The 13587-nt window shown below is 42.8% G+C and overlaps 1 protein-coding gene across 1 annotated transcript in view; it reads right to left on the bottom strand.

Moving 5' to 3' along the window:
- SLX4IP (SLX4 interacting protein) overlaps positions 1-13587 on the bottom strand; it is a gene marked incomplete at its 3' end in the record, with an annotated part of 187103 nt that overhangs the window by 63705 nt on the left and 109811 nt on the right. The window contains 1 exon segment of the mRNA XM_080813483.1: positions 450-539. Within this exon segment, the coding sequence (XP_080669609.1) occupies positions 450-539 (90 nt within the window).

Raw genomic sequence — 13587 nt, 5'->3', positions numbered from 1 at the left:
AAAAGTATGGTGGATAAAAGTGTGGATGATGAGAATTTAAGAATTAATTAATATTTGATTTCAAGCTGTAAAAGATCAGTCTTGTGTTCACCCCACGCCTACTTCCGGGGCTTGGCCTGTCTTTTACAACCAGTTAGATTAAAATCCCTGCTTGCCTAGAACCCTCACTCTACCATCGTCTTCTAACTATAATGAGCCCTTTCCCCCAAAACAAAGAGGTAGAAAATTCCTGGTTTAAATAATATAGCTTATGAAATACATAGATGTATTACCTTCTCAGGGAAAAAGAAGCAAGTGTATGTCTGTCATTGGGAATATAACAACTGTTTCTCAAGAGTTAAGTATCATTCATTATTTTTTGCCCACTAATGAAAATGAAAGCTGGAAAGAGTTAATATTTCTTCTAGCAGCAGCCATTTGCATTTAAACAGTGAAAAGTTTTGTGTTACCTCTTTCTTCTGCTCCGAAAACCAGCTGGTATCTTTGTTTGAACCCTGTGGCTGTATGTGAAGATCGACCAGGACAGCAAAATTCCCACACTAAAAAGACATTAATGGCAGAGTTAGCTCACACCCAGCAAACAATGAGAGAAAATCTCACAAATTCCTATGTGGTTGCTCATGATGAAATGGCAACAAAGTTCCCTAGTGGACAGAAACCTTCCTATGGGGCAGGGCTATGCATCATAAACCTACCAGTTTTTGCAAGTTTAATATTTAGGGTAGAAATGCTAAGGAGAGGGGCACCTGGGTGGCTCAGTGGGTTAAAGCCTCTGCCTTCAGCTCGGGTCATGATCCCACGGTCCTGGGATCTAGCCCCCAGTCAGGCTCTCTGCTCAGCAGGGAGCCTGCTTACTCCTCCCCTCTCTCTCTGCCTGCCTCTCTGCCTACTCGTGATCTCTGTCTGTCAAATAAATAAATAAAATCTTAAAAAAAAAAAAAAAGAAATGCTAAGGAGAAATATAATTTTAGTCATGATAGTAAAGACAAAATACCTATCTCTGGGCCACGCCTTGAAAGGGGATTGTTCAAGACATCCAGTAGCAGCCGGAAGACTATCAGACACTCAAAGAAGTCAAATAGGTCAGTCCTGGGTAGGCTCCAGAAAAGAAGGGTTCTGTGGATAGTCAGGGAAAATCTTTCTTCTACGTAGGAAGGAACAGCTATAAGTGACTGCATTTTTAGACAGACAAAAGGAATAGCTGAGACAGCACATCTTGGAATAGAAATGAAAGTGAGGACAAATGAAAAAGAACCAAGGAGAGGAAGGTAGATGCTGAATGACAGTTACCAAAACTAAATTAGTCTCATTAAAATATGCTATAAAACTGTCCCAATCCTGCTTCCCGTCGCTGTACAATAGGGTAGTCAATAACCATGTGTGGCTACTGAGCACGTGAAAATGTGGCTACTATGATTGAAAAGTTGAATTTTAAACTGTATTGAACTTTAATTTAATTTAAACAGCCGTATGTGGCTAGCCGTTCTGTGGCACAGCTTTAGACTCTGTAAAACATAGCCTTCTAAATCCTCACACCTTATGAGTGATTTCTAAAAATCTCTAGATAACTGTGGATGAGTTGACTCAGAAAGGAACAGGAGACTAAGACTGCAGGCTGGGGACGGTCTCCGAGATCCAAAGGGTCAGTGATGGCCCATAGGAAAACGGCATTTCTGCACCTCTTTGGTTAAGTAGTTTTTTTTTTTTCCTTTTTAAATTCTGTGCTATAATTCAATTTTGAAAGGAAATTATTTTCGACTAATGACCCAAGAATACCAAACATAAATATGTTAAGAAAATAAAACTCGACATTTACATCATACCATACACAAAAATGAATGTGAGATGGATGAAAGACCTTCATATAAAAACCAAAATTGTCTTGCCAAACTTAGAATACAAAAAAATTTCTTAGGATGCAGGAAGTACAAAATACAGAAGAAAAATATTAAATTGAACTCTGTCAAAATTGAAAACCTTCGTTCATTAATAAAATGAATATGCATGTCACAGGCTGAGAGAAAATATTCATAAATGCATATATCTGACATAAGGTCTGGCATCCAAAACAAAGAACTCCTACAAGTCGATATTAAAAAAACAAACAACCCAAGCTTGAATAGATACTTCACAAAATAAACAAACAGCTAGTAACACATGAAAAAGTGTTCAACATCAGTCATCAGACAAATGCAAATTAAAACTACCAAGACATACAATTCCATACCTACTAGAGTGACTAAAATTAAAAAGATTGACATAACAAATGTTGGTAGGATATGGAGCAACCCAAACTTTCATACATTGCTAGTGGAAATATAAAATGGTTCGACCACATTGGCAAACAGTTGGTCAGATTCCTACAGTTAAACATATATTTCATTTACTGACTAAGCCAACGATTCCACCTTAGGTATTTATCAAGAAAGAGAAAAACATGTTAACAGAAAGACTTGTATGCAAATGTTTGTCGAAGTTTTATTCATAATAGCTAAGTCAGAAAACAACCCAAGTCCATCAACAGGAGAATAAACAAGGTGTGGTACATTCATTCTATGGACTGCTCCTCACAAAACTACTGATAAACTCAATATGGACTGATCTACACCTTGTGTTGAGCAAAAGAAGCCAGGCAAAAAGAATACATATTGCATGATTCTAGAATAGCAAAATTAAATCTGTGGTCAAAGCAATCAGACAGTGGGCACCTGGGTGGCTCAACTCATTAAGTGGCTACCTTCCGCTCAGGTCAGGATCCCGTCCTGCCACTGACTGAGCCCCACATGGGAGTCCCTGCTTAATGCGGAGCCTGCTTCTCCCTCTCTGCCTTCCACTCCCCCTGCCTGCGTGCCCGCGCGCACGCGTTCTCTCTCTCTCTCTCTCTCTTTCTCTGTCAAATTAATTAAATTTTTTTAAAAAGTCAATCAGATAGTGATTACTTAGGATGGAACCGAGTGAGAACAGGCACAGAAGAATGTTGCATGGTGATGGGATGTTCTATATTTTGCTGGGTTATATGCTGAAGATTAGTTCATTTCAGCATATATAAATTACACATCACTAATAAATAATTTTTTAAAAGCTATGTAAAAGCAGATTTATATTTACTGACAGTTATGTAAAATGTATTATGTCCCTGAAAATGTATGGGTATTTCGGGGAACACCAAAGTGAAGTTCACCAGGTAAAAAAACCATGCAATATGGTGAAAGAGGGTCTGCTATGATGTCAAACAGTGGAACCCACTGAACTGCATGCAGTATACTGTGTTACGACCAGTATTTTATTTTAAAGAAAGAGAATCAAAGGGAATATTTGAATAGATTAAAAAATATCAATATGTTACATGGTAAGGTCAAGTCTTGTTTTGTGAAACTTATGTATGAGTATAATGAGTTACGACGTAAAACCTATTTCTTACTGTGGATTTGTGGTCAAAACTGTTTGAGAACCATACTTAAGTATACTGTTATTTTAAAAGTTTCCTCACAATGTGTATCAAAGATTTAACCTTTAAGGAGTATGCTGCCACCAGGTGGAGGTCATATGCCACAACTACATGCTCTTAGCCAGAGGTTATTAACCTTTTGTGTGCCACGGACCTCTTTGGGCAGCTGTGAAGCTGATGACATCTGCTCAGAATAATGTTTTTAAATGCATGAAACACAATGCATAGGAGTAAAAAAAAAACAAAAACAAAAACAAAAATCCCACACCAATTTGACTGAAGTATGCTTATCCAAATTAAAAGAAAATTTTGCGTGTGATTTAGTAATGTATATACTTGTTTATTAAGGCACTGGCTCTTCTCACATAGTGGCAGATCTAATAACTGCCATAAATACAAAGTAGTGGTAAGCATAAACGATATACATGCCACAGTTTTAATATAATACTAAAAGAGCTTTGATTCTAATGGTGACATATACTGCGAATACTATGTGTTTTAAAAACTTAACTTACAGGGCACCTAGATGGCTCAGTCAATTAGTGCCCAATTCTTGGTCATGATCTCAGGGTTGTGAGATCAAGCCCCGTGTCAGACTCCATACTCAGCACAGAGTCTGCTTGAAATTCTCTCTCTCCCTCTCCTCTGCCTCTCCTCCAGTATGCACATGCACTTGCTCTCTTTAAAATAAATATTTAACTTGTAATAAAAACAATAAATTGATTAGAATTTGGTTAAAATAAAGCTGTAATTTTGTTCCCATCCAAGTTCACTGACCCTGTGAATTCTATCACAGACCTGCTGAGGCTCCACAGACAGCAGAACAAGAGCCTCTCCAAAGCAATAGGATATGCCTTACGCATATCTTCCTGGGTTTCTGGCAAGTGTCTAATCCTGACTCCTCAAACCAAGTTCTCTACATCCTCTTCTCCATTAGCAAAAATATCTTTTAAAAGAGATTTAAAAAAAAGTGATGCTCAAACAATCTGAATCAATAGTACCTAACAGTAGCTTTCTACAAAATTAAGTAGCAAGGTCCAACTGGGGTATTTTCTCATCATTTCATAACTTTGATGACAAAAACACCTAGACTAAGTTTGATTAGAAACAGACTGATTAGAATGTCTCTTTCTTTCAACTAAATCATGGACTCTTACTCTGGTGTTCAAACTTTCCTGGATTTCAGCCAGACTCCACCACCGGGCACGTGTGCAGTCTCCCGACCTCCCCCTGCCCCCCAACAGGAGTCTCCCTCTGCTTCTAGAAGTTCTGAGTTCTCTAGCAAGTGCTCTCTCAAACTCCCACGCTAAGCAGCAGGACTGTGCCTTTCTAAAGTCCCCTGCTCTCAAAGCTTTGCTGCTTTGCTCCCATGAGTGAACAGACATTACTGCTGCCAGAAGCACAGCCTTCACTTCTCCTTAATTAGGACGTCATTTTCAGCTCTCAGCAGATAAACTGTCCAGCTCTCTCTTTAGAAAGGAGGAACACACAAACCATCACTTCTTTCTTAGGCCAGAGCTGCTCATTTTACACAGGCCAAGTTATCTCTTTAACAGACCAAAGGCTACTAGAAAAAGCTTCGCATCCCATAACCAGGGTTATGAGTCAACAGGCCAGGGTCTGAGCCAGCTTCTAAGCCCCTCCGCCCAGAGGTTTCTGCCAAAAGCCTGGGAGTCAACTCTAACTTCTCCCTTACCCTAGCCCTCCACAATCAGTCACCAAGTCCTGTCGATTTTACTTCTTAAAGAGCAAAACAAACCCCTGTCTCTTGTTCTGCAACTCTTATCACTCCCAATTGGAATATTAGTGCTGCTTCTCTTGGTGTCTCATGAACCCTCAATGCGCCCATCAGAGCAATCTCTAACAAATGTGCTGTTTCTGCCCTCTACTTCTAACATACCTCAATGCTCCTGTGTTTAGTGAACTCTTATGCATCCTTGAACCCTAGCAAGGGCATGGACATCTCTGTGGAGCTTTTCTTAACAGTATGTCACCTCCCCCTCTGGATCAGGCATATGCGTCCCATGCTTATTTATTCCTGCACTAAATAGCTGTTCTATGAAGGAGCTGCCCCTACTAGGATATTAGCCCCTTGGTGTAGACAGACAGGGTCCCAATCTCATTCGACTCTACACTGTGGACCAGCTCATAACAAGTGCTAATATTGTGTGTGTGTGCGCGCGCATGTGTGTGTGTGTGTGTGTGTGTACACACACAACTTTAATCTTCAGTGAGACCAGCATCCAGCATCCAGGACACCACTCCTCTGCCTGAAGAGTCTTTCTCAAGGAGAAGGAAACAGGGCACGTACTTACTTAGTATTTGATAGAAGGAAGAAAGCAATGAATGAACAAAGACGAGATAAACGGGCTCTGAATTTTGGGCAAACCACAGCCTTATTTGCTAAGTGAGGGCACTAAGCCCATGCTGGGGACATGGCTGTTCCAATTCAGCCCAGGACACTGATGCATTATAGAACAACTTCCTCTCTCCTTATTCTAGAGTGGCAACAACTACACCATCACCAGTGGCAATCATTTTTTATAGTTTGAAAAAGGAATAATACAAGGATCCTACAATTACTTTGCCCTAAACTCATTGCCAGGAGTGGATGATCTTATTTCTAATTTTACCCTAAGTGTAAAATAAAGGTGGAAATGCTAACATTTCTCATACATGCAGTTATCTCAGAAGCAGGCTCAGAATGGCAAGATCCATGTATATTCTCTCTCTCTCTCATTCACTCATTCCTTCAGCACCCACTGAGTTTCATAGGGATGCTGGCCAGAACTTGAGGCAGCAACAGAGCACTACAGTTAAGTGTAACCACAGCGTACGCCCAAGGACCAGAGGTGGCCACACTGTAACTCTGTCCGAGGGAGGCCAGGGTTGAGGGGTGTGACCTCTCAGCTAAGTCCTGAGGTAGACGGCAAGAGGTGGAGAAAGAAAAATAAACAGCACCCACCCAGGGAAAGAGGCCTGGATAGCTTGGCTTGCTCTGGGGACAAAAGAGTCTGGTAAGCAGATACATGGCAACGTCAGCAGAAGAGGCCAAAAGGGCAAGAAGGTTCCACTGGGCAGGCCAAGGGGAAACAAGAGACCTGTGGGCTGGACAGTTCTCTCGGGTAGGGAGAAACCATAGAACCATGCGGACAGGGTGTAAAGCCACCCCCTAAACCCAAGTCAGAGACAATGGAGGGCGATGGGCGAAGACAAAGGGGTAGATTTGAGAGAAACTCAAAAGAGAAAGAAGAGGATGTTGGTTGGGTGTAGGAGAAGAAAGGGCAAAAATGATGCTCCAAGCACATGAGTAGTGTCAAACGCTCATGGGGCTGTCCCCAGGCGGCTCATCCAGATGGGTCCACTCTGTCAGTGGCATTGTATCCTCACCTGTCACCAAGGATTTAAGGCAGGCTGGATTAACAAGGCAAAGACTAAAAATAGAGGAAACAAGAAAAACAAGGGTAGAAACATAAAATGAAACCAATGGTAAGTCCAACATTCCCACCGTGGTCGTAGGTTTCTGCAACATTTGGCTCTCAGTTTGCTAGTTTCCAATGGAAAAAAAGGAAAGCCAATCAGAATCCATAAGATTAGAATAAATCATCCGAGGATAACTCAATAGTTCCTAAATATTACATCTAGAAAGACATTTCTCCCGAAGGTTTTCATAAAAAAACAAAAACAAAAAAACCCAACATGGCAATTCTCTTCTTTTTTTTTTTTTTTTTTTAAAGATTTTTATTTATTTATTTGACAGAGAGAAATCACAAGTAGGCAGAGTAGCAGACAGAGAGAGGGAGAAGCAGGCTCCCCGCTGAGCAGAGAGCCCGATATGGGGCTTGATCCCAGGACCCTGGGATCACGACCTAGGCCGAAGGCAGAGGCTTTAACCCACCGAGCCACCCAGGTGCCCCGGCAATTCTCTTCTTGGAGTATCAACTTCACTAAAAGGTTTTAAGGAACATATTAAATACTTTCATATCAAAATAAACTGCACATCTGTTATAACATGGAATTAAAAAGTCACATGGTTTTTAAAGGAAAAGTATAGTTTCCAGAGCACCTATGTTCTATGCATTGTGCTAAGCTTTACCTATAGTATTCAATTTAATCCTCACCACTAACCTATGAAAGAACACATCTGGTATTCACATTTTATAGATGAGGAAGTGGAATCCAAGAAGGTAAGGACTGGTCCAATATGACATAGTAAGTAACAGACCCAGGAATCAAACCCAAATCTCTTAGACTCCAAAGCCCACTGCCATGCATTACTTCGAAGGACTCGCTTCCAGAAGCCACGTGGAGTCACACGTAAGGCTGTAAGGCTGCCTAGACTGGACCCACCCCACTGTACCTGTTCCCTCTAGGGTGAACGCTGGCAGCCGTGTCTATCCATTAGGGCCAGGGGACTGAACCAAGCAAGGATTCTGCAGAGTCACTCAGCTCCCTTTCCTGAGCAGAGCAACTAACTCCATCCTGGAAGCAAGGCACTGAGTTCAGATGCTGAAGCTGCTGGTGCGGGATGCCCTTTTGCGTAAGAGGGCAGGGTAGTGGCAAAGCCCCACTACAGAAGGACTGGGGCAGGAGGCTAGCTTGGTAGAAGGCAGAAGGAAAAGGGGAGGGGAAAGAATGCAGCAGAGCACGAGGGTAAAAAATCACAGTGAAGGTGGGACAGGGTTGGGGGGCGCAGGAACAGTGGTCCCCGGACACTAACAATCCTTACCCGGAGTTAAAGCGGAGGAAAAGTCAACACAAAGCTTTTGTCGATTTAAGCCCCCTGGCCTGGTCCTTATTATAATACGCGCCCAAGGAATCCACGCTTGAGTTTACATTCAAGAAAAGCCAGCAGTGTACTTCAGAACGGCATATACGATAAACCAGCAGACAGGTCAGGGAAGGAGAGAATAAAGAGGCGTTCCATTGGAATACACCGTTTCCTTAATCTAACTGCAAAAACTCGAGGGCAAACAAATTGGCAAGAACAAGAATTAAGATTAACTGAGCATTTATTGTGTGTCAGATACTATGTGAAGCCCTTTCTGTACATTATTGCATTTGACTCTCATGACAACCCAGAAAGTCACAAAGTGATTACCAGTCAGTGTTCTGGAAACACCGAGAAACCGAAGAGCTCTGCTCTCTTTCACTTTTAGAAGATCCCTGGTGATCATGGTTAGGTTTTGTTTGGTGTGGTGCCTTGCCAACCTGGCAATGCTTGGCAGGCCAGGTAGAAGGAACACTATAATCTTAGTAACAGAACTAGACACAGCCCGAATTCAAGATCACAGCACACAGAGAAGGCCTGGAGAAAGCCCGTGGATGACAAACAGGAGAAGGGCCTCACACAGGAAGTCCGAGGCCACGAATCCCTTCTGATGATGCCCCAGTTTCAGAGGGGTGTGCCACCTCCCTTCTCGGGGCGTCGGTTTCCCCCTGGGTAAAATGAGGGGCCACAGCTAGGTCTCCTTCGAGGTGCCTTCCACCTTAAGATCCCACCTCCTGGTTGTGTTTCGGTTTACCACCTTTGTTTGGATTCTATTTGCACACATTTGCCCCCATGTGTAGGTTAGGAAAGGGCCACACTGAGTCTGGCTCGTTGACTCGTCCTGCCTCAGCTCGCTACGGGTCACACAAGCACAATAGGAAAAATCTCAACAACCAGCGAGTCCTTCCCCTGAGCGTTCTCTGACACCTTTCAGGCAGGAATAAGCTTCTGTTTGCTGCCATAGCACTTTCTTCTCGATTCCGTTGTGGAATCATCACAGGCTGTAAACACATGGCTGCGTACATCCATCTCCCACGGGCTGCCCGTGGGGAGGAGCTGCCTTCTGTCACCCTTGGGCTGTTACTGCCTCAAACTGGGCCTGGCACAGAGAGGACAGTGAAGAGTGCTTGTTAAATGAATTAAAAAAAAAATACATCAATGAAAAAAATTACTTAAACATCTGCCTTGCTCTGTGTCTAGGAAGGATTACCTCCCTCTTACCTGCACCCTGTCCTCAGAATAAGAAACACCACAGAATCAATCTCATGGCTTGCAACTAAGGTGGCCTCATTTATGAACAGAACAGTGTCACCCCAGAATACAGGCTGCAAGGCGCACCCCTCCATGCCACACACTTATTTTCCCACCTTCCAATCAGGCAGAACAATTGGCAAAACCCTGGCTGACAGTGTGAGCTCAAACCCCATAAAGGGACCATGCGGGAGGTCCTCCTTGGTCGCAAACAGATGACTACTTCTTTGAGCTCGAGTTTTACTGGCTGAGGAGGTGGCTTGTCTCAAGTGAAAAGGAATCAGGAGGAGAGGGAGTTTCTCTCTCCTGTCCGGTGTCTGTTGTGGGACTTCTGGCTACAGGTCGGGGATATACATCTTTTCAGTTACTTGTTTGTTTTTCTTAAGAGATTTATTGTTATGGATGTTATGAATGGGGAAAGCAGCCTGGGTAAGAAGCAAGTCTCGAAGGAATGAGAAAGAACACAGAGAAGCAGAGTTAATGGGGTTGATGACAAGGAGGAATAATAGAGTAAGAGGCTGATATCCTTCAGTAAATTGTCTCTGGTCTCCTACTAAAAAGGAGTTTGGGGGTTCTGGCCTAGAGTGCTCACACAGTGGCTCACAGTCTTCCCGGGCAAGATTGGGGAAGGGAAGTAAAGCTCTGCTGGGAATAAAGCAAAGGCCAACTAAAGTGGTATATATTATAAAACGATGCTTAAATTTAACAGATGCCATTGGAACCTTTGAGAAACATTTGGGGCCGAATCACAGACTCTAAAACCCATCAGGGCAAGGAAGAAAGCAGTTAGGAATAAGCCCTCAGCCACTCCTTTTGATAGATAAGGACTGACTTCATTTCTTTAGACATTTTCCCTGATGATTTTTAAGAAATTGTTCTTTCCAATGTAACCAGCAGGCCACTATTCCTCAGGGGACTGGCCCGTGGTGTGTGCAGAGCACATGCAGCAACGAGGACCGCAACGTCTTGGGGGGTAGGCCAGACCGGACTTTAACCCCCTGCCCTGCACCTCAGTTCTGCCAGACCAGAGGAAGCGCCTGCAGTGTGAAATGGGGACAGCGATGAAAACCCTTCATGGCAGTGCCTGAACATGAAATGAGGGCATGCAGGTGCAAAGCTTCAGCACGGCGCCAGCCCTACAAAAAGCTCAATGGGTTGTTTAGGGGATTTTTCCCCCTCCCAAAGTAGAATTTGCTTCAAATTCCAGGGCGTATTAAATGAACTCTGAATTGTCAGTTCCGTAAGATTTACAAACAGATAGGGTACAGGTTTCCACCTATTCCTACTAAGAGCTAATAAATGCCTCGTAATTCTTTCATTTAGTTTTACTCTGGCCACACACTGCTTCTTAGAAGAAGAGCAGATGGTGTGTAATCACAGCAGATTACAAAGTAAAAATATGAACTTTCCTCTCACACATTTCTGCAACAGAGAATGTGAAATGAGAAGATAACCTGAAAGAAATTATTATGTGCTTATCTATAGGAAACTTGTCTTGAGAGAGTCTTAAGTGGCTAGAAAGACAAGCAACATTCGTAGCGACATTTAGGCCAACATGAGTGTGCTCAGGACCAATTAAGGCCAACCACTTAGCAATCGGAAAATGGGATTTGATAAACAAGAGGGGTGGTTAGTCCCCATGAGTACCCCTCACAACTTTAACCAGCATAGCTGTTATCAAGAAACTTTGGAATGTGGGTTTGGCTTTAAGTCCCCAAAAATTAACATCTGAGAAAATACTCTTTCATATCCCTGAAGAATCTTGACATTCTTCAATGTCAAGAATAAAAGCAGTGCAGCCTATGAGTTAAAGAAATTTGCGACCAATTCTAAATGAATCAGAATGAGGAAAGAAAAAAACTCGTAAATATTTCTCTAGTGACCAATGCCTACAATCCGTGGATTGTTCAAAAGGGTGGTCAATCTTGGAGGGCAATTTCTTGAAAGAGGAAGGGAGATAGAAGATAGATGACACATTTTCTGACTTCCTTGGTAAGCGGGACAAAGATTTTTTGACGAATACTCTGGTGAATGTGGGTAACTTAGAGGAATTCTGTTTATTTGGCTAAATATAAAATAATGTAAGGAATCTACAGGCACTTTCTGCTCAATCTAGTTGTCATTTAACTTTTTGTGGAGTATTGATATTGTGTACACTTTGTTGACAAAGGGGGCTACGGTGGCTCTTGTAAACTGGGTCAAGGTAAGCGGTGATTCTGAAAGCAACTTAGAGGCCAAAGACAAGGCTACAAGTAACCTTTACAGGAGGGCACAAAGAATTCAAGTATATGGCCACAAACCAAAACACAAGCTCAGAGAGAGAACCTCCTGATGCCTGTGGCACACGAAAAGCTTCCACCTCAACACGGCTCAGGCTTACCAGAACCTCACAGAGACCCAACCAAGTCAAGTGCACGCCTCACCTCTGCCCTTGGTCATACTTATTCTCTGGGTTCTGCCAGTTCAGGAAAGCAATCTGTGTGCACAACCCTAAGGATAATTGCCCACTGGAGCCTAGACAGAGAGCCCTGGCTCTCAAAGTACCAGCAGCATCAGAATCTGCTGGAGCTCATCTGCTATGCAAATTCAGACCCAGCCAATGGGGAATTTCAGAATGCCCTGTGTTTTATAAACAAGTTTTCTAGGAGATTCTGGTGGATGATCAAGTTTAAGAACCACTGCTGTAAATCACTGTGTCTCCTTGAAGACCATCTGTGGCATTCTCAGTACGATAAAGGAAATGTTTAGAGGTTATAATAAAAAGGAAGGGGGAAAATCTAATCAGGCTTCACCATATAAAACAACAGAAGGTGGCAACACACCAGAATTGTGAAAATATTACAATTCTAAAACTCACAAATAAAGAACATCACAATTTTATCACAATGATAAAATAATTCCCTTAGAGTTCTAAGACACTCAAATTATGATTTTCCCTAAAAAGAAAACATAAAAACCCTCTAGAGGTGAATGTGATGTGTAACTAGGCTCAAGAACCACAGATACAATAATGTCTTGCTGAGAAGCTTAAAAACTCATCTCTGGCTTAGGATGATAAGATGGTGATAGAGATCCAACAGGAAGACATGACCTGTCTGTCAGATTGAGATGGCACCTTTGGCAGAAATAGAAAAGAAGGAGGTTGTAAGCCCCATACAGACAGGGAGGTGATATAGTGCACTTCAGTCCTTTAAGTCAGATCACTGGGCTGGAAGGAAGCTATCCCAGGGCACAAGGAGGGTGGGCCCTGTACATAGCTTGGGCACAGAAATGATGAGACAATGGCAAAGAGATCCTAGAGAGAGGCAAATTATATTGCCATTTACAAAAGGGGGAGAAAGATTTGGCAACTACAAACTTCATCCCTAACAGATTAGAGGGATCTGGAAGAAAACCCAAGGTACAAAAAACTAACTTCATTTTCTTCTTTAACAAGGTTCCCAGACTGCAACGACTGGTGAAATGTAGCTGACAAAGCAGGTGTGAACCTCAATCATCAGACGGTTTCCCATGATGTCCTTTTGCCTGAACCACTCCACCAAAATGGCTTCTGTTAAGGTTACCAATGACCTTCACATAGCCAAGTTCAATGGTCGGTTCTTGGTCCTCATGTTACTTAACCTCTCTGGGATACTCTGCTTTCCCAGTTCTCCTCTCTCTTCCCTGGCCACTGTTTCCCAGTCTCCTCTGCTCGTTCATCCCCATCACACTGAATCTAAACTGACCAGAGCTCAGTCCTTAGACCTCTCCTGTCTCCACTTACACCCTCACCAGTGTCCAGGTTTTCAGTTCACATGCTGATGACACCTAGAGTTCCTGTTCCAGCCAAGACCACACCCGAGCTCCACATATATACACTCAACATGTCCATTTGGATGTCAAACACGCATCTACAACCTAACAAGCTCAAAACCAAACTTCTGATATTTTACCCTCAAACATGCTCTTACCAGGTGTTGCTAAAGCTGGCTTGGTAAATGGCAACTCTGTTCTCCAGCTGTTCAGGTCCAAAACCACAGAGTCATCTTTAGCTCCACTCTTCTCTCACAGTCTACACCTAATCTATTAGCAAAGCCCTAACAGTTCTACTTCCACAAGGGCCTTCCTGGAGCACAGA

The sequence above is a fragment of the Martes martes genome (assembly GCF_963455335.1).
Source record: "Martes martes genome assembly, chromosome: 9".
In the NCBI taxonomy this organism is placed as follows: Eukaryota; Metazoa; Chordata; class Mammalia; order Carnivora; family Mustelidae; genus Martes; species Martes martes.
The sequence above is the reverse complement of the archived record's forward strand: the minus strand, read 5'-3'. Positions and strand labels throughout refer to the sequence as shown.